At 44.3% G+C, this 24,017-nt stretch overlaps 1 protein-coding gene across 1 annotated transcript in view; it reads left to right on the forward strand.

The window, feature by feature from the left end:
• MERTK (MER proto-oncogene, tyrosine kinase) overlaps positions 1–21,593 on the forward strand; it is a 109,658-nt gene extending 88,065 nt beyond the window's left edge. The window contains exons 13-19 of the mRNA XM_083175981.1: positions 649–729; positions 5,339–5,431; positions 7,927–8,045; positions 8,731–8,840; positions 10,022–10,181; positions 15,514–15,650; positions 18,458–21,593. Coding sequence (XP_083032107.1) covers positions 649–729; positions 5,339–5,431; positions 7,927–8,045; positions 8,731–8,840; positions 10,022–10,181; positions 15,514–15,650; positions 18,458–18,938 — 1,181 coding nt within the window. The 3' untranslated portion in view covers positions 18,939–21,593. The remainder of the gene's footprint in view (positions 1–648; positions 730–5,338; positions 5,432–7,926; positions 8,046–8,730; positions 8,841–10,021; positions 10,182–15,513; positions 15,651–18,457) is intronic.
• Positions 21,594–24,017: the final 2,424 nt, after the last annotated feature.

Below are 24,017 nucleotides of genomic sequence, written 5' to 3' on the forward strand. Positions count from 1 at the left end.
AGGGCCACAGGTTGAAGACCTGTGCGATAGACCATATTACAGTACATGTGCTTGCTCAATTATTTTAAAGAAAGAGCAAGATTTCCTCTGCAGTTCCACTATCTGGAATGGGGAAATGTTGCTCTACTGCAGAAACGCCTGAGTAAGTATCCACCATTTAGGTGATTTTTTCCTTACCAGATAGAGGAACTGCAAAGGAAAGTTTGCTCTTTCTCTGAACTGGTTGAGCAAGATGCTAAACATTTAAGTCCACACAGTTATTATATGAATATATTCTACAAACCATTAAAATAAAGCATTGCTCCTAACTGTCCCAATTATAGTGGGGCGGTTCTAGTTTCTGGGGCTGTGTCCTCATCAGTCACAAGTGCATTGTTCTGGAGTCGCATATTGTATTAGTGAATGGGTGGTATTTGAAGGGAATGATGGTTGTCAAGCACAATGGAAGTCCATGTGACATGTGGCAGTGTCCCTCTTAAACGCATCATTACACGTTCAGCCTATTGCCGATTCCCATCTGTGGAAATGTTGGGAGGTATTCGACTGGAGCATGTGGATGTTCATTCAAATTACATGTGGATTTTGAATGTACTGTAGGAGTGAAATTAATGTGTCACCAGCAATAATGTTGTTTCTTTGTCTGTTTAGGAGAATTTGGCTCAGTGATGGAGGGAGAACTGCACTATCCTGACAACACAAATCACAGTGTAGCTGTGAAAACCATGAAGTGTAAGGAAATATTTTTGTTACTTTCAGAAAGAACAAAAAAAAAAAGTTCTTTCTGTGCGGATCTAATATTGAATTATTAAAAGAACATGGATATCATTATAGTAGATATAAAAAAATGTAGCAGAAAATTTAGAAAATATGATAGAATACATAACAAATATTTAATTCAATCACAGCAAATACTGAGCATTACGCAATCAGGAATATATATATTTTTTTTAATAAATTTTATTAATGAGATGCCATGGATACATTAAGAAATAGTTAGACAAAAAGACATAGGCCCTTATTCTGATCGGTGCGGCCGGATCCGAATATGCGGCCAGTACCGTGCGTCCGAAACCCCGCCTTCCATACGGATCGCCAACTCCGTCCGTACGCGGTAAGAAGCTGTCCGAACGGATAGCACATGTATTTCTCATGAATACACCTCCTCCATCTCAGGGAACCTCCCCCATCATTTGATGGTCGCAGACCATCGAATGCAGGACCGAGTGGCCAGGCAGCTCCCGCAACCTCAGACCACACGGGCATTTCTCCGTGCAAAATCAGGGATCTGGGTGGGCAGCTGACATCTGGCAATGTCATATGTCCGCCACCTACACGTGCGTCACGGCCGCATTACCATACGTACGCCCAGCGTTTGCATGGGAACGCCCATGAAACGCGGGGTGTAAACATATGGTAATGAGCCCAAACAGCCCTTCACACCCCACTCCACCCCCTGTTCGTAGTGTACACATTTCATGTGGAATGTGGCCGTGCGTCCCGCTCGCACATGCGCAGAGACGCCTCTGCACATGCGCAGACACAAAACATCGGCGGCACGAACGCACGCGGATATTACCGCACCAACCAGAATAAGGGCCATAGTGAAGAACATGGTCCAAATGTGTACAAATTAATGCAAAAATTAGGAACATACGCAGAGGTTCCCAAAACCTGGACCAAATATAATACAGTCAAGAAAATATAGAGGCATCTCTTTTGTTTTTTTTTAAGGGTGATAATATACTTAAAGGCAATATAGATATAATGCATATAAACAGAGATAAATAATATATATATATATATATATATATATATATATATATATATATATATATATACACAGTGCTCAAAGTGGAAATTTAGAAGTGGGGGTATGCAAAAAATAAGGATGTAATTATTCGCGCGCCAAAGGCGTGCGCGCTCGGGGCAAGGGGCGTGGCTACTTTTAAAAGGGGCGTGGTCATGGGTAAAGTGGGCGTGGTCATGTCCCCAGGCACCCTGACCCCGGCCCAGCACCCGATGCAGCTCATCTCACATGGTGGCTTGGTGGGCTGCTGGCATATAAATAAGTATATTTAATAAATAAATAAATGGTTGTCTCTTTGCTGCAGGGATAGGGAGACAGGGGTTGGCTGGGGTTCACAGATCTACGCCGGTGCTGTGTACCCTCCAGGGAACGCTAGTGTGGGACCCAGCTACACAGGATGGCCGGCAAGTACTGGGTCCCACGGCTGCTGGGCTCTGTAGTGCTGGACTCGGCAGTGCTCCACTCTGTAGCGCTGGACTCTGTAGTGCCCCACTCTGTAACACTGGGCTCTGTGAGGGGCTGTACTTACAGCCCCTCACAGAGCCCAGTGTTACAGAGTGGGGCACTACAGAGCCCAGCCGTACAGAGTCCTACAGCCCCTCACAAAGCCAAGTGTTCCAGAGTGGGGCACTACAGAGCCCAGCCTTACAGAGTCCTACAGCCCCTCACAGAGCCCAGTGTTACAGAGTGGGGCACTACAGAGCCCAGCCCTACAGAATCCAGCGCTACAGAGTGGAGCACTACAGAGCCCAGCACTGCCGAGTCCAGCACTACAGAGAGAGCCAGCCATGTGTGCAGGCGCTCTCTCTCTCTCTCTCTGCTTGACAGGCGCTGCTGCACTGCGCCTCCCCGCTCCCGACGCCCGCTGTGTGTAGAGGTCAGCGGGGGTCACAGCCTCCTGTGCACACGGCAGGTCGGGCGATGCTGCACTGCGCCTCCCGTCTGACTCACCCGGCTGGAGGTCGGCGGGGGTCACGGTGACGCGCGGCCTTCTTCCTCTTCGCTCCCGTGCCGTCACTCACCGCTCTCTCTTCTCCGGCTGGCTGCGGGGTTCCAATCAAGGTGGCTGGACCCATGCTTCTCCTCCTCACCTTCCTGCCGCACGCTGCCCTCTTCCCCTCACGTGAGTCCTAAGCTTCCTCCTTCTTTTGCCTCCCCCAATCGTTGGCAGCTCTGGGCTGTCAATTAATGCTCGCCCCTGCCTCCGGCCCCATTAACCCGGTCCGGACTGGGCCTGCTGTGCTATGCATATAGTAATAGCAATGTGCAAACGCTAGTCTGCACACTCCTATTACTTAAAAAAAAAAAAAAATGACTGACAGTGGAGAAGTGGCGGTATGGTATACCGTTGTATACCGCCCCACTTCGACCACTGTATATACACATACATACATGTATACATACATATACATACACATATACAAAGAAAAAACAAAAAAAAACAATACTGTTATTAGCTACAGAAGCCTTAAAGATAAAGTTTTTAAGAGAACTAATAGAGAAGAAAGAAAAAAAGGGGGGGGGGGGGGGTGAAAAAAGAAAGGAAGACAAGGAAGGGGAAGGTGAAGAAAAAGGGAGGCGAAGGAGGGACCCGGAAAGGAGGGGGGTCCTACCCGACTGGTCAAGCTCAAACTTTTAGGAGATAATTTACTGTTTTTAGTGGAAGGCTGGGGGTACATTGAAATACGTGGTCCAGGGCTCCCAGACCTTGATAAATTTAGAGGAAGAGCAATTTAAGATACTGTAGTGATGTACTCTATCTAATGAATATGCCAGATCTTAGCAGTCACCTCGCCTAGAGACGGAACAGTTTGAGATCTCCAAAGACCCGCTATACAGGTTCTAGCCGCCGCAATCAGGAATATTATCTTACATTTTATTTTAAAAGTAACTTTAATAGTTGGCTTATGATTATTTATTTTTAATCTTGTATATTTTTATTATTTTTTAAGTTATAACACAAAAAAAATATAGAAAACATTAAAACAAAAATGATAATTGCATTTCCCAAAAATAAATATCACACACTCTACATTCAGTGGTTATAACTGAACTAGTAAGCCTGCTCAAAGCAAATGCTTCGAAAGCTAGTCTGCTACCTTGTGATTGTCTCCGTATTTGTGCATGTGTGAGAGAGGAGATTTAGTTTCACTCGCTGCTAATGGATGGCAGTGTTTCGGAGACAAACAATCATAAACTAGGCTTATATATAGATAATATGGTACTGTTCATTTCCAAAATACATATTAATTGAAAAACATACATTCAAAGAAAAAACATTATCAGGAATTAGACAATCGAAAATGATGCATATTATAAAATTGACACACAAATATAAATTAAGTATATGCTAAACAATAAAGTAGAGAAAAGTAAATAAGTACAAGTGGAGCATGTGGAAGGCCGGACGTGCACCAGGAAGATAGACAAAGATATTCCAGAGCCAGCAGCAAAGGGCACATTAAGTCGATTGGTCAAGAGATAGCTGTGAGTTTAGCCAGAGACTTTGTACTTGGTCATATTTTTTAGCACATTTTATTTTGTTATACATAAAATGTTCATGGGAGATAGTGGTATTAACTAGAGAAACCCATGATAAATGGGAGGGCGGTTCCGAACTCATCCAGGAATGTGCAATACAGTACATACATTGGCTAAAGTAAGTTATTCACATATGACCGAAAATATGTAGATAGGGACTCCTCCAAATCCAAACTGAAAACACATATATGGTGGAACGAAGAGGTGTAGAGACACCCGTATTACCAATGCTAGTGGTCACTTCCTCCCAAAAAAGTCACCTGATGGCACTGCAACAGCAGGTGCCAGAAACCAGCCTCGGTAGCTGAACATTCGGGGCAAACATCGGATGATAAGCAGGGGCGTAACTATAGCACCGCAGCCACCGCGGGGGGGCGCTGTGCATGTGGGGGCGCCGGGGGCTGCGGTGCTATAGTTACCCCCCCCCCAATCCCCCGCAGACTTACGTATCTTGCTGGTCCCGGCAGCTCCGTTCTTCTGATGAGGACCACAACAAAATGGCCGCCCCCATATAGCAAACAGTTCTCTGAAACTGTCTGCTGTACGGGGGCGGCCATTTTGTGGTGGTCCTCAGCAGATGAACGGACGGAGCCGCCGGGACCAGCGCGATAGGTAAGACTGCGGGGGAGGGGGTTAGCATAGGCGGCGGCGGGGCGACGGGGGTGCTCGACGGGGCGGCGGCGGGGGGTGGGTATGGGCGCGCCCCCCCCTAACAGCGGGGGGGCGCCCAAAACGTAGCTACGCCACTGATGATAAGCCTCCAATTTGAATGAACCTGCTTGGGGTCCAATAGACTCTATTCAGGATGTACAATTGAATCTGTTGGCATGTCTGGGCGAACTAATAATATAATCCCAATCTTCATCGTCAAGGACTCCTAAATCTGGTTTATGATTAATACTTCTTTACTCTTATATACATGTCATTTGTGTTAACACTATAATACTGTGTAGTATAATGTGTATTCATATATATGTTTTCTTCTTTCAGTGGACAACTTCTCACAAAGGGAAATAGAAGAATTCCTAAGTGAGGCGGCCTGTATGAAAGACTTTAACCATCCAAATGTTATTAAGTTGCTTGGTAAGATATATGCATAAATCATTGTCTAGAAAACTTTATTTAATGCTGACCACTGCATTAAACACCCTTAAAGGACATACACGGAACTCTGTCCCGGTGATTTGGACTCAGCCCCGTGTGTAATCAAGATGTACAGTAGTAGTAGTAGTGCAGGCTGTGTCTAGTGAAAATATTCTTGCCTGCACTGTCTATTTGGCCAGGAGATAGCAACACTGCGGAGCTGCGCATCGCTATCGCCCGCTGTGTACACATGGGGCGATTCTGCCTAATCTTCTAGGTAATTTTGACAATGTAGTCAAAATCAACTGGAAGAATCACCCCGGATGTACCTGTGTGTACACGGCTTTAGTCCTCAGGGCACACTAAAAGTCCAGATTTTAAGGAAATCCATGATTGGGCACAGATAGTTAAATCAAAACAACTGAGGTACTAATTAAGTCAACTGTGCTCAAGTATGGACATACTTAAAACAAAATCTGATGTGCCTGTCTGACAAAATCTTATGTGCCTGATGTGGAGGACCCAATGCACAATCCCGTGCCATTGGGTATAACCAAGAGATTGGAAGAGATTGATCCTCCTGCACATAGGATAAATCTCGAGTCAGTCAGGTCCAACTTATTGGACAATAAGTTGGACAAGTGTAAGGGGGCCTATAGGGAGAGAAGAGGGCCATTTATGGGCAATTAAAGTGCAATGGGGGTCCTGTTTTTAAGGGTTTGGATAGTGTACCATGAAGTGGACTGGAAACCGGTCTGAATTGCCAACCTCGTTCCAGATGGTAAAGTTTGGATGTATTTCCCCCAGCATTTAAATAGGGCAGGAGTCATAGATACCTTGTGCAGGGAGGTTTCCAGCCAATCCATGTAAACAAAAAAAGAAGTCTAGAATTTATCATTTCCAGGGAGGGTGCATTATCATGAATCCACTGTTGTAATATAGCTTTCTTGCTTGCTGCTGAATCACAAGGAGTTTTTTTTTTTTCACTTTTTGGCACGGATACTTAATCTGCTACATAGCCAAATAGAGACCAAGATGCGTTACACTGAATTTGTATCTTTAGAGAGGAAGTGGCATAGTTATGTATAATATTCCAGAATGCTTGTATGCGAGGGCATGCCCAGAGGCAATGATAGAGGTCAGCTCCAGGGGAGTGACATTTTGGGCAATCGGAGGTATCTGCAACACCCATCAGGTGGCGTCTTTTAGGGGAAAAATCGGCCCTGTGGAGGATTTTATAAAACATTTCTTGGTAGGAGCTATAAGTAATAAGTTTAATATTTAAGAGAAATGTGGATAAAATAACATTGGGGTCAGGGGTTGAAGTTAGTGAAGCACATTTATGTAGGTCTGGGAGATCAGTTTCAGTGTCTATTTCTGGGCAGCAAAAAAAGTGCTGTGCTGCCCGGACCAGTGACCTCCTCCCTGCACTGTACATCCTCTTTTGCGTGCAGGGAGAGGTGGAGAGCCCGCCCGCAGCAGCAGCATCCGGCCAGGTAAGAGAGGGAGGGGGGAGCTGCCGGGACCCACTGCACATCGCAGGCCATATCGCAAAGGACAGCTCTTAACGCAAGAGCTGTCCTTTGCAATTATTTTCGCATATGCTAGAGCATATGCGATAATTAAATCGCCGGTAGCCGGTGATGTGCGGCGAAGTGGGGGAGCGGATGTTAGTGCATCCCGCTCTTGGTCAGTCAGTTATTTTCACCCCTTAAGACACGTCTAATAAACCAAGCATAATCATGACACAGAAACACAGAATTGGCCTATATAGCCTGCACAAAAAAACAAGGAATCTCCTTGGGGCAGTTACTGCATATATTCACTAACCTGAAGGAAATTTCCCTGTGATCTTTCCGTGACATTTGACAAGGATATACAGTATACTGCTCTTTGTGATTCAATTTGAACATTAGTGTAAGAAATCTCCTTGAGACAATTACTGCCTATAATTTAAATCACTGGGTACAACATTATATTCTCTGTGTGTGTTTTATGTCTGTAAGTCTGTCTGTAAGATATATGTAATAGTGGAATATCATTATATTCCCTCCTTAATTCCTACACCCGGCTCGGACCAATAACTGAGAGGGTACCATAGGACCTTTTTCTAAATTTACCTAATAAATGTTAAGTTTTAAATAATTAAGAAATCCAATACATCCTTTTTTGATACTAGTGCCCCCAACACAAGTCTTCTTTTTCTATGTGCAAATCAATTTTTCATTGTGACCCACACCTTCCCTGCAAAGAGATCATTGGCCAAATGTAATAGCCCTCATGTTCGGTGACTGGTTGGGATGCCGGTTGATTTTGGAGGTTTTTTTTAAAGGGCAGTTGTTTACAAGGCAAGACCATGCCTGGTAAATGAACGCCCCTCAGAGTTCCCACACAGCCTCCAAAGCCACATACAGTATAGGTAGTGTTCACTGTTCATGTTCAGTCCTAAAGAAGGTATCAGCCTGACTGGTCATTATATGCTGTTCCTCTTTCAGGTGTGTGTCTAGAAGTAGGACCCAGAAGAATCCCAAAGCCCATGGTCATATTACCATTCATGGAGTATGGAGACCTGCACAGTTTTCTTCTTTCCTCCAGAATTGGATCTGGCCCTCAGGTAAGTTACACATATGGTTCCATTGCTGTTTATGGTCAATGCATGGGGTATAGCATAGGATAGACAGCGACTAGGTCGACATTCATCACGGTCGACATGACTGAAGGTCAACATGGGTTAGGTCAACAGGGTTATTAGGTAGACACAAGCATTAATACTTGTGCTGACCGAATGATGATGTCAACCTAACCCATGTTGACCTTCCTGCATGTCGACCTTCCTGCATGTCAATGCATGCGAGTATATAGAACAATACTGGACATATGTGATCTGCTCATAGAATAAAGACCTGTAACTTGTTTATTAAATGTAAATAGGGTGCGGCTGGATATTTTAGGACTTTTTACAGAAAGCTGAAGGAGTTAGGAGCATTCAACCCCAGACACAAGTGGTGTTCACAGTGAGCCTGGTAGGAAGCACTATACTTATCTCCGAAGTCATTATGTTATATCATTCTCGCTAGCTGCACAGACATATTGAACTGGTGCTCAGCATGGGAAGAACACAGGTGATGATGTACATATACATTTGCCACCAAAGTAGACGAGAATCAAATCAGATTCATTCTAACTAAAAATAACAAAATGACAGGAGGTGATGTGAGATGGAAGAGTATTTGTAATCTCACTATAAATCATCTGACTACCTGCTTCGCTAACTCTTCTTTTTTGTTGCATGTTTTCAGCATGTGCCTTTACAGACGCTGGTGAAGTTTATGATTGACATTGCCACTGGCATGGAGTACCTCAGCAGCAAGAACTTCCTACACAGAGACCTGGCGGCGCGGAACTGCATGTTAGTCTATTGCACACTCTTATCAGTTATCTTCACTGTAGACATTGACACAGGTGTTTTGTGGGTACCATTTAATGAAGTTGCCAGTTGAGGACCTGTGAGGTGTCTAGGTACTTGTGGACAATCACGGCTCCCACGATGTCCATCGATCGTATAGTAAAAAAATCACATCGCATGCGATTTTTAACAGAAATGCATCCAAATGCATTGAAATTAGTATCAAACATGTTCAATGGCCCCCAAATGTCATTTTTCAGGCTGTACCACCCCCACTATAAACATGAACCCGAAGCGTGGCGAGCGCAGCGAGCCCGCGAGGGGCGGCGGTACGTGTCCTACGACCTTTTCATTCCCCCACTATCCACGTCGGCGTGGAGTTGAGAATAGAAAGTGTGGCAAGCGCAGCGAGCCACCGAGCCCGAAGCGTGGCAAGCGGACACGGATACCTTCACAGGTATACGCATCCCCAGGTGTCCGCGTCCGCTCGCCAAAGCGGTGGCCACACTTTCTTTTCTCAACTCCACGCTGACGTGGATAGTGGGGTATGAAAAGGTCGTAGGACGCGTACCGCCGCCCCTCGCGGGCTCGCTGCGCTCACCACGCTTCGGGTTCGCATTGATAGTGGGGGTGGTACAGCCTGAAAAATGACATTTGGGGGCCATTGAACATGTTTGATACAAATTTCAATGCATTTGGATGCATTTCTGTTAAAAATCGCATGCGATTTAAAAAAAAAAAAATGCATAAAAAATGCAAAAATCGCATGCCATCGCATGCCACTACATATGGCATGCGATGGGAGCCGTGATAGTCCACAAGTACCGGTGTATATTTCTCAAACTAAAGGTACTTGTAATGTTTTCTTGCTCAGTTGTGCACCAGGGCATCCCACTTCTCTTTCTACTTTGGTTTGAGCCTATCAAAAAAAGGCTCCTAACGCGACCTGGCATGCCAAGAGGGGTTGTATGGCGTGACTGCAGCAAACATGTATGAGGACACATCAGTAAACAAGTACCCAAACAAGCAACATTTTCCAGTCACATATCAGGAGGTTATATTATGGAGCATCATAAAACAAACTTTTATTTTTACTAAGCTATAAAATGGATGATGGAATTAATAAGATTGATTATGTATATTTCATATTAAGCTGAAGCTTTTCTTATCTTTATATTTTCCAGGCTGAGAGATGACATGACTGTCTGTGTTGCTGACTTTGGACTGTCCAAAAAAATATATAGCGGTGATTATTACCGCCAAGGACGGATCTCTAAGATGCCTGTAAAATGGATTGCCGTGGAGAGCCTTGCCGATCGTATTTACACTGTCAAAAGTGATGTGGTAAGTTACTAAATTGGGATATGTTGTGAAAATAGGTGGCTGACATCTTAAAGTAGTTTTTTTATATGTATGAAAACATTGTTACATGGAGGCAGATGCACTAGGCCTTGAAAACATGTAATTTTGTAACATGGCAGTCAGGAGCTGATTGGCTGGTACTTTATCTCCACTCTGGCCAAGTTTCAGTACATAGACCCCTAGGTAAGTAACTCTACACTGTTAAGGGTGAATATCCAAGGATATAATCAGGGGTCAATTCTCAAACGTGCAGCGCTCAGGTAACTACCACACCTCCCTTAGAGATAGTAAGCATCTCCTCTTCTCCATAATCGATATGCGAGGGGAAGGGGGTACCCAATTCTCAGGAAACTTTTCACCATTACAACGGTAGGTATTCTCCTCCCATAAATCAAGGGTGGTTTTCTCAAAATGAAGAGGAAAGATATATAGTGTAATACCACCTTTTTTTTGTACACAGAACACAATTAAAACAAGACAAATTACGTCCCCTGGGTAGAGTATGAAGTGGATTTTACCAGATGTGATGGAGAACCAGGTAAAGGCTCTCATATAAGCATGAGTGGATCTCAGATGTCACAGCCCGAGTAGGAATCACACACACGCCTGTAGAGAGTTCCACTATCACAGCTCCCCCAGTCCAAAGCACATCAAGCACCTTCAATGCGTTTCGGACACCTCTGTGTCCTTTTTCAAGGAGAAAAAGGACACAGAGGTGTCCGAAACGCATTGGTGGTGCTGGCTGTGCTTTGGACAGGGGGAGCTGTGATAGTCCCAGTGCCCACCAGCGTCTCCCAGCAGCAGTAGCAGCAGCGACTGGCACCTCCCAGCTGCAGTGATGGACGGCAGCAGCAGCAGTGACTGGCGGCAGCAGTGGTGACTCCCAGCAGCGGTGACTGGCAGAGCAGCAGCCACAGCCGCCGGCCATCCCCACGCCTGCAGGCAACATCTGGTCAGTGACCCCAAACTCCTCCTGCCAGCACGGAAGGGACACGTGAGTAGGCCAGTAAGGCCTGAGCCAAATACATTGGAAACACAGGACAGGGCAAGACCTTAGCCCCTAGCATTGCCCCTATCCGTAGGGGGAGATACTGAGTCCTTTACCCCCATAGACAGACTCCCAGTGATTAGCCACAGGACAGACTCCATTTATGAGTTATCCATGCGACCTAATGTGACAGTGCCATCTAGTGACCATCGCCAGGATCACAGTCAGAAGGCAGAGCCATAAAAGTCCGCCTAACCTTTCCAAGGACCGGAACATGATTATCAGAGGCACCCTTGCCCCAATTGCCCCCTGTTCCGCCTCCAAAGCCTAAGCACCCCTTCTGGACACTTCGCCACCACCCCTGGGAGACCCTCAGTTACCCTGTTCTCCTGCCTTCCACCCCTGCCTTTTCAGGATACTACCCAAGGGCCCTGTAAATCCCTGTGCACAGATCAAGCTATACGGCCTGTATACTCCAGGACATTAGTAGCAAGTCAAAGTTTGGTTCAAAGCATTTCGTTAGGGTTACCGGTAACCTTTAGACCTCTTCTCTAATCCATTGTTCAGATATATGTTTTGTGTTGCTACGTGAAGGCATAACAAACTATTGTGTGTCAGGTACCTGCTGTATTGGTTGTGGTAAGACACCTGAACTTGGTGACTGTGCTGTAACGCTCCTAGTATCGTCTTTTCATAGTCTTGTGAGGCCCCTGGGGCCGGGAGTCCAACGGTATTGTGACAAACCATCGGGTCTGCCCACACAAATCTAAGCCTAGTTATGCCTACTGTGTTTTGAATCATTGCATGCTCATTTCACATTATGTTGAACGACGGTAAATGTTATATGCATATTTGCATGTGAAATGCTAAATGCTGTATGTTCCTGTGAGAAATAAAGAAAAGGTATTCTGATTTATCTGGTGGTCCGTCTTCATCCGAAGCACCTCTCCTCCCCGGAGAAAAAGAACCTTAGCGACCCTGATCGGGATACTACACATACAGTGCCTCTTAAGTTGCAGAATGATTGACAAGCTGTGGGCATTTGGGTGCAGTGTGGGAGGGCGCCAGTCAGTGGTTGACCCAATGACTTTCGATCTTATGACTGTCAACCTAGTGGCCAAATACCATTCTGATGCAGATTTACTGCCTCAGCAAGGGTTTGAGGAGGCCTTTCTGAGTTACCTGAGGATTACTCAGGTGGCTGATGATCCAATGCAGAGTCCTCGAGGGAAGCAATGGATCACACAAACATGCAGGAGGGGGGTCTATTAACACAAGATACCTTCTGCAGAGTATTGGCATATCTGTACACAGCAGCGCAGCACTCCCGTCTTTGGGTTTACTTTATGTACAACTCCGAATCAGGCCCCAAATGAGCCCTGAAATTATTTTATGAAGAACATCATCATGAATTGAAGAGCTTTAAACATCATATTCCTCGTACTGTTTTTCGTACAAATATAATCAGTAATGCGATTTTGCTATAAACTTGCTGCTTAGGTTATTAGATTTCATTATATGTGAGTATTCAGTTTACTTCTTCCATTGCACATCTAATTGAGTTCCATAATTTCAGATTTTATTCAGGCTTGTATTAAATTTTCTGCTCACTAGGCATCATAATAGAGCAGCAGAGTATAATATACAGTAATGTAATTTTTTTAACTAAACAGAATGGTTCTGATGCTAAATTAAGAATGAAGTGCACCTTGACAAAACCATGTTGAAATGCAGGTGAAATGTGCAGAGAGATGTACGGGTCAGGAAGGAGCAGAGCCCCTGTGGTAGGAGGAGTCAGAAATAGTAGGGGGAGGAGTCTATGTGTTATGATCCAGGGTACGAACTCCAAAGCCGTGGCCGTTGTTTAGGACGGTCACAGCGAGCCCCTGCTGTACCTCAGTTGTGTCTCCCTAGGAGTGACTAGATCCTGTGGTGCTAGGTTTCACCTTTTAATAGCCACATTTGAAGAGGCGAATAAGGTGCACCCCAACTCCGGTGCCGCCAGGTCTTACATGGTACAACGACCTAGAAATCCCTAGAGGTTAGGAAAGAGGAGAACTAACTAAATGACTACCTGCGAAAGGTAACAACTAAATAACCAGCAACCTCTTCGCAAACAACTGAATAAGCCGCAACCTCATCACAAACAACTGTATTATCTGGGACCTCATTGCAAACAACAGAAAAATCAGTGACCTCGTCGCAAACACCACGCCGCACAATCTCAAGGGATAAAGACCCCCATATACATAAGATAAAGACACCCTACCAAAGCACAATTTTAAAAGTACACCACACAATACACACTAATAACACACCACACAAATGACACACAAACGGGGGGCAGCATTTACCTGCTTGCTAGGCAGCGAAAATAGGCAGCCTAGCAAGCAGGTCTCTCCCCCTTAGGCTCAGATCCATCCTGTTCACCCGCTACCTATGATGAGCTGGATACACGAGCAGCACTACTGACAGCCTTGGCAGGTCCCTCACACATGTACAGGAGGCAGACCAAACCCCTGCTTCTTAGTTTGGGGCAGAGGTGGGGAAGTGAAAAAGTGAAAGGTGAAACTGTGAAGTTACAGCAGTGGTGTAACTATAGCACCGCAGCCCCCGTGGTTGCAGGGGGGGTGGGGCGCTGTGCATATGGGGGCGCCGGGGGGGCTGCGGTGCTATAGTAATCCCCCCGCATGCTTACCTGTCCGCGCATCCCGGCTCCCCTCCTGGCTTCAATCAATGCTATGGAGACGGACCACGATAAAATGGCCGCCCCATAAAGCAGACTGTTCTCTGAAACTGTCTGCGGTATGGGGGCGGCCATTTTATCGTGGTCCGTCTGCATAGAATTTATTGAAGCCAGGAGGGGAGCCGGGATGCGCGGACAGGTAAGCATGCGGCAATGGGGGGAGGGGGCACGGGGGGCTGGCCGGCCGGGCGGGCGCAGCACCATTAACGGCGGGGGGGCACCCCAAACAAAGCTATGCCACTGAGTTACAGGCTGTGCTTGGAAAATGACTGTTAGGGGATGACTGGCTGCTGCTTAATAGGTCTGCCCGTGTGATAGAAAATAATGGTCCCAGGCACCTGAGTGGGTAGTAAGGTGGAATGGCGGTCCCTTCTCATATCAGGCATTGACTTATGTAAAGCAGGTAGTTCCAGCATCTGCCAGAGGTGGTGCTGTTGATAGATGATGTCTTCATGCAAATGAGCTTCAATGGTCTCAGAGCTATGTGCAGCTGTGGGCAGGCACTGTGGCACGTGTAAAGCAACCTTGTCTGGGAGGGCGCATGCAACGGTTAAAAAATACGCTACATCAGGTTGATAGGGATGGGCTACTGGCCTGTGACTTCCCAAGCACTCCTTTTTATCAAATCAAATCACAGCTCTTATTATGTGAAGTTTTCATCTCTATATTTTCCATGGTGTTATTATCACTAGAGCTACTACATGCTGCTGTATTTAGATCTCATGTTATATGAGTTTAACTTATGTGTTATCCTGTGCAGTAGTTGGACATGTGGTAAACCAATAAGGGACATGTGGATTTAGTGGTAGTGAATTATGAGCCTGATGCAGAGATGTAGACAAATGCATTCACATCTGCAATTTGTACACAACAGATGTGCGGAAATATGCAAATGTTGCAGCTGCCTGGATTTGTATGCCCACCAGCGGCTTTGTGAGTCCCCGTGGTTGTCTGCATCATCCATCACAGCTTAGTTTACTATCATAGACGTATGGTCACGCAGCATGGCTGCAAGAAGAAAGATGATGTAAGCCATTGTAGCTGCATATGGGATCTCAGTCACGAGAAGTAAAAATCCCTGAAACGCTCGCGACATACCTAAAATTCTCCGGTGCTCCCCTAAATAGTGCTTGACCTCACAATACGAATAAATCTTCTCTGTGACCACCATAATTGCTCAACTGCAAAAAGATTGGGTTTGCGTTCATCTCTGAAGCAGGCAGGCCCTGTGTGCCGTTCCATATCCTGCTTCCTGCTGACAGAAATTATTTGTTAGCTCTTAATGGAATTGGATTCCGATAACTGATGTGGATGTCATCTCTGTGTAACAAACTTATTATGCAATAATGCCAGACTTCTGTGCAATTAAATGGAGACAGGAGAACTTGTTTGTCACAGTGCATTGGCCTTTTACATAACTTCTGTAGATAGTTTGTGACAAAACTTACTACCATATCTTAGTGTCAGTTGTGATCTATATATGACATGAGTGGGTTACTGGGAGCTGGCCTTTCAGTATGAAAGGATTCTTTGAGGCCCTCTGGAAAGATCATCCTACTACTTCTATTTGTTATCAACAGTGGGCGTTTGGTATCACAATGTGGGAAATTGCAACCAGAGGGATGACTCCGTATCCAGGGATCCAGAACCATGAAATATATGACCACTTACTACTGGGCCACAGGCTAAAGCAGCCAGCAGACTGTTTGGATGAACTGTGAGTACTGAATTTTGCACAAAGGACGATTATTATGTAGTCACTGTACAAATGTTTATTTGTGGTTCTGTTTCTTCTGGTACATTACAGATTATATATATCAGTTACTCCAGTGCTTTCCATTGTCCTATCCATGGAAGAGTAATTTGACCACACACAGCACAGCCACTTTGTAAACAAGGGGAAGACAATACATGATAATGAAAAAAATCTATCCCTCACAGTTATTATATTCACATTAAACAGCCCTTCTAGTTGCTCCTAGTCGTGAGAGTTTTTACTGAGCATCTCCCCCAAAAAATCATATTCACATCGCTGTACAAATAAATCACACAAGCAGAATCTTTTGATTAAAATGATATATGGCATGTGTATATTCTGTGCACGACTGCAGCTGTATCTGTATACAAATTGCTATGTTACAGTGTTTTCCTAGACAACACTAACACACACAGAATATAGGGGGTCATTCATTCCTGGTAGCATGGCTGTGAATTTGCAGGCTGGGCATTAATCGGATGACTGCATATGCATACGGCTTGTAGGACGTTTGCGCAAGGACATACTGCGGTTAAATCCTGCTACTTTTTTTATCACTGGCTGTACGCAAGTTGATTAACAGGAAGCCGGCATTTGGTAGTTTCAGGGAAAATGCAGGCATGGCAAGCAGCGACGGACTGGGCCGCCGAATCGGCCCTGGCACGCCGGGCACGCCCTCGTGCGCACACATGTACCATGCGCTGCCTCTCCCGGCTTGCAGGAGAGAAAGGAATAGCGGCGTGTGATGCCCCCCTCTCTCCTGGACCTCAGTAGCGCTCAGAGAAAGCCACCGGACCCACCGCGAGTCCAGCAGCTCTCTCTGTGTGCAGATCGGGAGGCAGAGCCTCCACCTTGCATGAAGAAATCCGCCCACCTGGTCATTGCCAGATGACCAGTCTGGCCTCGATGGCAAGGCATTTGAAGGGAAGCTGTGTGACCTAAGCTCCGGCCCGATCAGCCTTTTTCTACCTTACCTGCAGAGTAAGGCCTGGGCTATTCACAGACTGCTCACACTGGAAATGATTAGATGCTGAGCGGCTTGCAGATGGATTTGCTGTTAATTGCCAATCGTAACTTTCACAAGTCATTTGCAAGCCTTGCACAGCAGTACACAGGCTTGCACAGGGTGGATTTACACTGTGGCTAGGAGGCAATTACCTGATTGCAAATTAGCAGCCCAGCGATCAGGTCTGAATAACCCCCACAGTCATGTTGCATATCATAGTGATGCATTTTCAAGGAACAAAGTTGCTCATTCTGGCCAAGTAGCACGGGAGTTGGCGGCTCTCATACGTCCTGTGTGCTGTGACTCATTACATACAGAGGCATAGATGGGAAAGGACAAATGTGTATATCTGTAAATTCAGGTCTTTTCTACACACTGAGATTCCATCACCTGAATCAGATCCTAACTTCCTTCTGTTCTCCTTGAATCTCCATCTCAGAATATATTTTTTGTAAAGACCCCCAGGCCCCCATACACAATTCTGATATCACTTATGTGATCTAAATTTCCAAATCCACTCCTGCACTTGGCCACTATCAAATTCTAGTTGCAACCACAGAGCAAATCCAAATCCCCACCCAAACTTCTGACTGAAACAGTTTCCCTGACCTCTGTCAGATCAATTCCATTGCTTTTTTAATTCCCCATATGTAATCTTCTCTACTACATGGTGCTAATGTGTGCAAACCTCCATATGCAGCACCACTCTTTTCAGGGCTATACCTCAAAGACATAGCCTAAATTTCTAGTGAAGGGGGGATGTTGAGTCCTCACTAAGGGGTATATGTATGAAGCAGTGATAAGGGAGGAGAAGTGAGCCAGAGGAGAAGTGGCTCCTAGCAAATAATCAGCTGCTCTGTATAGTTATATATTATTTTTTTTATTTTATTTACAGTTTCTTATATAGCGCAGCAGATTCCGTTGCACTTTACAACTGATGACAACACTGAAAGAACAAATTGGGTAAAGCAGACAGACATAGAGGTTGAAGCTTACAATCTAAGCTGCAAGCTTACAATCTATAGGGAAATAGGAGAGAAACACAAGGACAGGCACCAGTAATAGCATAGCAGTCCCACCATGTTGCAAGTCCAGAAGGGAAGCTATATATTACATGAGTGCCTCTGAGGGTTAGGCGGGTGATACCTAAATATGATAGGCTTGCCTGAAGAGGTGAGTTTTCAGGGAACGCTTGAAAGTTGATGAGAGTCTAATTGTGCGTGGAAGGGCATTCCATAGGATGGGAGCAGCCTGATGAAAGTACTGTAATAGTGAATGGGAGCTAGTAATCCGTGCAGAAGAGAGACGCAGAGCGGAGAGAGCGAGTTGGGAGATATTTTGAGATAATTGAGATATAGGTTGGTGTGGTTTGATTAATAGCTTTATATGTGAGTGTAAGTATTTTGTATATAATACGGTAGAATATGGGCAACCAATGGAGGGACTGGCAGAGAGCATCAGCAGACGACAAGCGTCTGGCTAGGAAGATCGGCCTCGCTGCAGCGTTCAAAATAGATTGCAGTGGCGAGAGTCTGTTCTTGGAAATACTATGTACTATGCAAATTATAGATGTTACTTCAGTGCTGATTGGTTGCCATGGGCTACTTCTCCTCTGGCTCACTTCTCCTCCTCTAACTGTATCACTGCTTCATACATCTACTCCTGAGATAGCAGGGGAATAGAACGAGGTTCCCTCTGTTTCTGTGATGACATTTCAGAAGATCCCAGCATAACATGCTCTTTCTCGTTAACCCTTTTGCAGGTATGAGCTGATGTATCTCTGCTGGAGAGCTAATGCAGCCGATAGACCTACATTCACAGAGCTGAAGCACGATTTGGAGAAGTTTCTTGAAGGCTTGCCTCCAACACTGGACAAAGAAGATGTCATTTATATTAACACAAGCTTGCCCGAAGACAGTGAGCTTTTCACGGAAGACCCAGAGATAAGTGACATGGGCCTGGACTTAGACTCAAAGTATGTACATATCACTCCTTCACGCTCTGACACCACCATGGTGACGGTGGAGGTCCATGGAAGTAATGAGGAGAGGTACATACTGGAGGGGTTACCTGAAGAGCAGGCTGGGGAATTAGAACAAGCCTGTGCTCCGCTTCTATTTGGCAGCATTCCAAGTAAGAGAGTGCCATGGTGTGAGAGCAACACTCTGCTGGATGGCAACTCACTGACTGAGGAACTTCTCTATGCTGACGACTCTGCAGAGGACACGGAAATCATTCTGTAGAAAACTAGACGGGAAACACTGCTGCTTGCTAAACAGCATATATTGCTCTCTTTTTTGTAGATTATGGACAAATATTAAACCAATGTAAATACCACTCAGGATTCTGTACATAGAAATATAGGTGACTTGTACATAAATGTATGAATATGTCTAGATTTATCTAAGAACAAAAGTGTAAATATTCAGCGTGTATATATAGTGTTTATAATGATGCAGGGTTCAGAATTGTGCCTTAGATAATATAAAACAGGGATTGTCTTTATGAAGAGTGAGCTACCCACTAATTTACTGTTTGAAGAAAGCACTACCTCTCCGCTCTGCCCTGGTGGTGTATCGTGTTCTGTGCCCCTACTGCCTTTCTCCATAATGTTATTACATAGTAACAGTACACACCACAACGGATATGACTTTCATATACTGTAGTAGATGTGTAATACATGAGTGTGTGAATGCTTCTATACATAGATATCGTCATCCCTGTCGACTTCTGCCATCACTGGTCATCAACTATAATGGTATCTTTCACTAGGATGTTCCTCACCTGTGTCAGAGAGTAACAGAGACATGTATGACACTGTGGTACAATATTATAGTAGTAGTGTCTTTTCTTTGTCCTGTGGTCTAATGCTTTTGTTAAGACACATCACTCTAATATGCCTTTCACATCACATATGCCGGATCGCACACAGCAATAAATCGAGACATTAAAGTCATCAAGGCGGTGGAGTAAAGCGGTGGCACATAATCGGGGTGGGAGAGAAGACGGCGCTTGGAGCTGATGCTGCCTGAAAGGGACACGGGTCGCTCGAGCCGGGTTACCTGTTCATACTGCACAGCAACACGGGTCCGACCTTTGGTTATCCCTTCTTTTAACCTGGGTCGGAATGCCGGGTTGCTGCTCCCAGGCATTTTCAGAAGGCCATTTCACACTGTACAAATACCTGGGTTGACCTGGCAACAACCCGCAGGAAGTGTAAATTCTCCCATTTGAAATGACTCGGGTCATGAGACCAGCATTTCAACCGGACAAGCAATCAGGGCTGAACACAGGTTGCAATGTAATGTAATGTGCAATGTAAATGGGTAACCGGGTTACCTGGGGCACGTTCACTGCAATGCAATAGCCAGTGCTGGGAGATGCTCTTATCTCCCAGAGCCGGCTCAGGACCCGGCATTATGCCCGGTGGGGATGCCAGTGTGAAAGAGGTGCAGCGCTTTCCATTTATTTTTAGAAACAGGTTTTTAGTAGAGCTGCCATTTTATTTAAGCTGTGCTAAGGGCGGTCTGCAAGCGATATTTCAGGACCAGTTCTGCACATAGACAGAATGACATCATACATTTAAGTGGTAACACCAGCCCTAGGTTTAATAGCATTTATGCCTCTTACATACTAGCATTAAATGTTGGTGTTCTTTGTATCTCACTGCTGTTACGAAGTGAATCTTGACCTTGGGGAGACTAAGTGACAGTTTATTCTAAACAAACCATTTTATCTACTAATCCATCTTGTGTTTAAGAACTGTTACTGGCTATATAAGGTGCAGTCTACTCTTGTATTTATACAGCATTTTGGCATGTGGATATAATAGCTTTAGCTCTATTTTTTTTTTTTAAAGAAAGCCCAAGTGATGGTAGATGCTGATCTGGTGCCAGTGTTTACAGGAGATGGAGACTCACAGGCCGTCATGAAAATGTGATGGTGACATTTGACAGTAGGAACAATGGGGCGATTCAGACCTGATCACTCAGGTCTGAATTCGCTACCCCGGCCGATGTTTGGGGTTTGCGCATGCGCCCAGTGTGTATGGGCCTTAAAGAGTGTGAGGTCTATTGTCCTGCTAAAGGGGGAGTCAGCAACCGAAGGGATATGATGGCTTTCAATTAACTGTATCAAACTCATAGGGGAGGAGAGGTGCCCCCTTGAGAGCAGGAGCCCAGCGGCAGATGACTCCATTGCCTCCCAGAGTTCTGCCTCTGGTATGACACACTTTATTATAGTGACTAAGGATGCAAGGACTGCTGTCAATGTCCACACTAGTATCTTGTCTAGCCTACTTGGTTCATGTCTCCTGGTTTCTGCAATAGACTCATTCACAAATGGTACAGTAGATAGCGTGGAACGTGCACTTTAGAAGCATTGGGTGATGGACATTTTAATCACTGCTCATAAGATAAAGAAACTCTTCATTACTTAGGAAAATGTGTGATGCTGGTAATCTGATTTAATTGCATTCATAACCATCACTTCTAATTGAATTGCCCCATAAGGGTTCAGTATGTTTTCCTGAGATTTAAAATACTGAGGGATACATTTGAAGAGCTTTGCTTTAAATAAATGGCCCCATACATCTGTGATGGATTGTGTCAAAGTCCCATTTCCCTGACACAGGGTTGAGGAATCAGAAATATTTAACGTTTAAAGTTATTCTATCCTCTATCCCAGACCAAATGTTGGAAAAATGGGGAAAGGGGGAGGGGATGGGGGCCAGGTGCACAGGACTGATTTGCTAGCAGGTAAGAAGGTTAAACTCCAGTCAACATGTGAGTAAGTAAATTATGTTATAATCTCGTTGTGGAGGTGCTCCCGGGGAGTATGGTAAGTACAATTGGAAACGGGTTGATATTCAAGGGAGAATATCAGGAAAGAAACTCCCGGGTGGGGCACTGCCTTCTATAATATAAACGTATCAGTCTAAAATATCAACTTTATTAATACTAAAATTGATCCTGTTAATGGATCAAGAGACGAACATGAGACGAGGACATACAGATAACATGAATAGAAAAAATTGAGAAAAGATCGTGAAAATATGATATCTGGGTCTGAAAATGGGCTAAATGCCTCTGTTCAATATGGCTGTAATATCAGCGTATTCCTGTAAAGGATTATTTCAGACTAAGCACGTCTTCAATTAACCATATTGGTTATCATAAACACATATCTAATAAATGCGTAACAAATGGCACACTGTCTGGCAGTACAACTTATTGTTATCTTAATTACTTTCTAATGGTCGAAAACTGTGTATAATCTCACTCTAATTGGACTGCAAGATCCAAGAGAAATTGAGAATTGTGGTGAAGTACCTGGGTTGAAAATGCTCGCCTAGTGGCTGCTGCCTGTGCATATGATGGCAACCGGACAACTGCACAGTTGAGCGGACTCTGCGAGCGTCACAGGTACAGGAGTTAAGACAAAAAGAAGGTTTCTGCTGTCTCCAGGGGTGACCAACCTGGCCCTGTTATACAGTGACAGCGCAGAGTCATCCCCTGGGGATGAGAGAACCCCGACTATGGGAGATGCCAGAAAAGAAGAGCAATTTAAAGTGAAATTGCTCTTCTTTTCTGGCATCTCCCATAGTCGGGGTTCTCTCATCCCCAGGGGACCCATTACCTGACTCTGCGCTGTCACTGTATAACAGGGCCAGGTTGGTCACCCCTGGAGACAGCAGAAACCTTCTTTTTGTCTTAACTCCTGTACCTGTGACGCTCGCAGAGTCCGCTCAACTGTGCAGTTGTCCGGTTGCCATCATATGCACAGGCAGCAGCCACTAGGCGAGCATTTTCAACCCAGGTACTTCACCACAATTCTCAATTTCTCTTGGATCTTGCAGTCCAATTAGAGTGAGATTATACACAGTTTTCGACCATTAGAAAGTAATTAAGATAACAATAAGTTGTACTGCCAGACAGTGTGCCATTTGTTACGCATTTATTAGATATGTGTTTATGATAACCAATATGGTTAATTGAAGACGTGCTTAGTCTGAAATAATCCTTTACAGGAATACGCTGATATTACAGCCATATTGAACAGAGGCATTTAGCCCATTTTCAGACCCAGATATCATATTTTCACGATCTTTTCTCAATTTTTTCTATTCATGTTATCTGTATGTCCTCGTCTCATGTTCGTCTCTTGATCCATTAACAGGATCAATTTTAGTATTAATAAAGTTGATATTTTAGACTGATACGTTTATATTATAGAAGGCAGTGCCCCACCCGGGAGTTTCTTTCCTGATATTCTCCCTTGAATATCAACCCGTTTCCAGACCAAATGTTGTCAGGATCAGCAAAATTGGGATTTTTAAAATGAAGAATTTCCCCGACGTATCAATGATCATCGTTGGCTGCCAGTAGGTGTTCTGGTCAGTTCCAGGAATTGGGAAAACAGCAGTCAAATGTATGGGTGCCTGTACCCAGCTGATTACTAATGCCTTCCTTTTGCTTTTCAAATTGTTGCAGTATTTACTAATTTTTGTAAGAAATATCAGTGTAAGAAATGAAAGTGTGTAAAACAGGATGTGCATATAAACCTTTTCTTTAAGAAGATCTCAAACAGAAAAAAAAAAAAAAAAATAGTTCACTGTGAGCCAGTAAATGAGAATTATATTTTTCTAGTAACATGTACAAGAGCTTTGTAGCCTTAAGTGTAAATTGGTGTTTGAAATGTAAATTGTATACACTGTATCTAAATTGATAGTATTAATAAAGAATATATTTCTTAATTGTATATGTATTATTGTGTTTTAGGTTTAATTTGTCAGAGCTCTTGCTGCACAAGCAGGTTAAAGCTTACAATCTAAATCATGCTGAAAAAGTCACGTCCATTGAATTACATCTGCAACTTCAACATATACCTATAGGGCTTTAGGTGCACGGAATAACAATTATTATTATCTTTGGAAATTATTACTGTTATGTTTGTTAGTAAATTCAGAACATTAGTGTGTCTTTGGCAATAGTTAGAATTCATGCATCTATTACAAAAAATGATATATATATATATATATATATATATATATATATATATATATACTGTGTACATACATATATATATATATATATATATATATATATATATATATATGCAAAAGAAGAAGGAGAGAGCGCACAAGTGAGTATATCAAAGGTAATAAATTTACTCAAAATATAAGCTCACATAAATCTTAGTTTAAAATAATCAGCTTGCCAGCAAATCAGTATCACATTGGAAACAGCGTGGTGAATCGTGGCACCTCACAGGAATAGACACCGTTGGAAACGGCGCCCCTTGCCGGGAAGTTCACTCCCCAC

Source organism: Crinia signifera, chromosome 3, assembly GCF_055691185.1.
Source record: "Crinia signifera chromosome 3, ASM5569118v1, whole genome shotgun sequence".
Taxonomy (NCBI): Eukaryota; Metazoa; Chordata; class Amphibia; order Anura; family Myobatrachidae; genus Crinia; species Crinia signifera.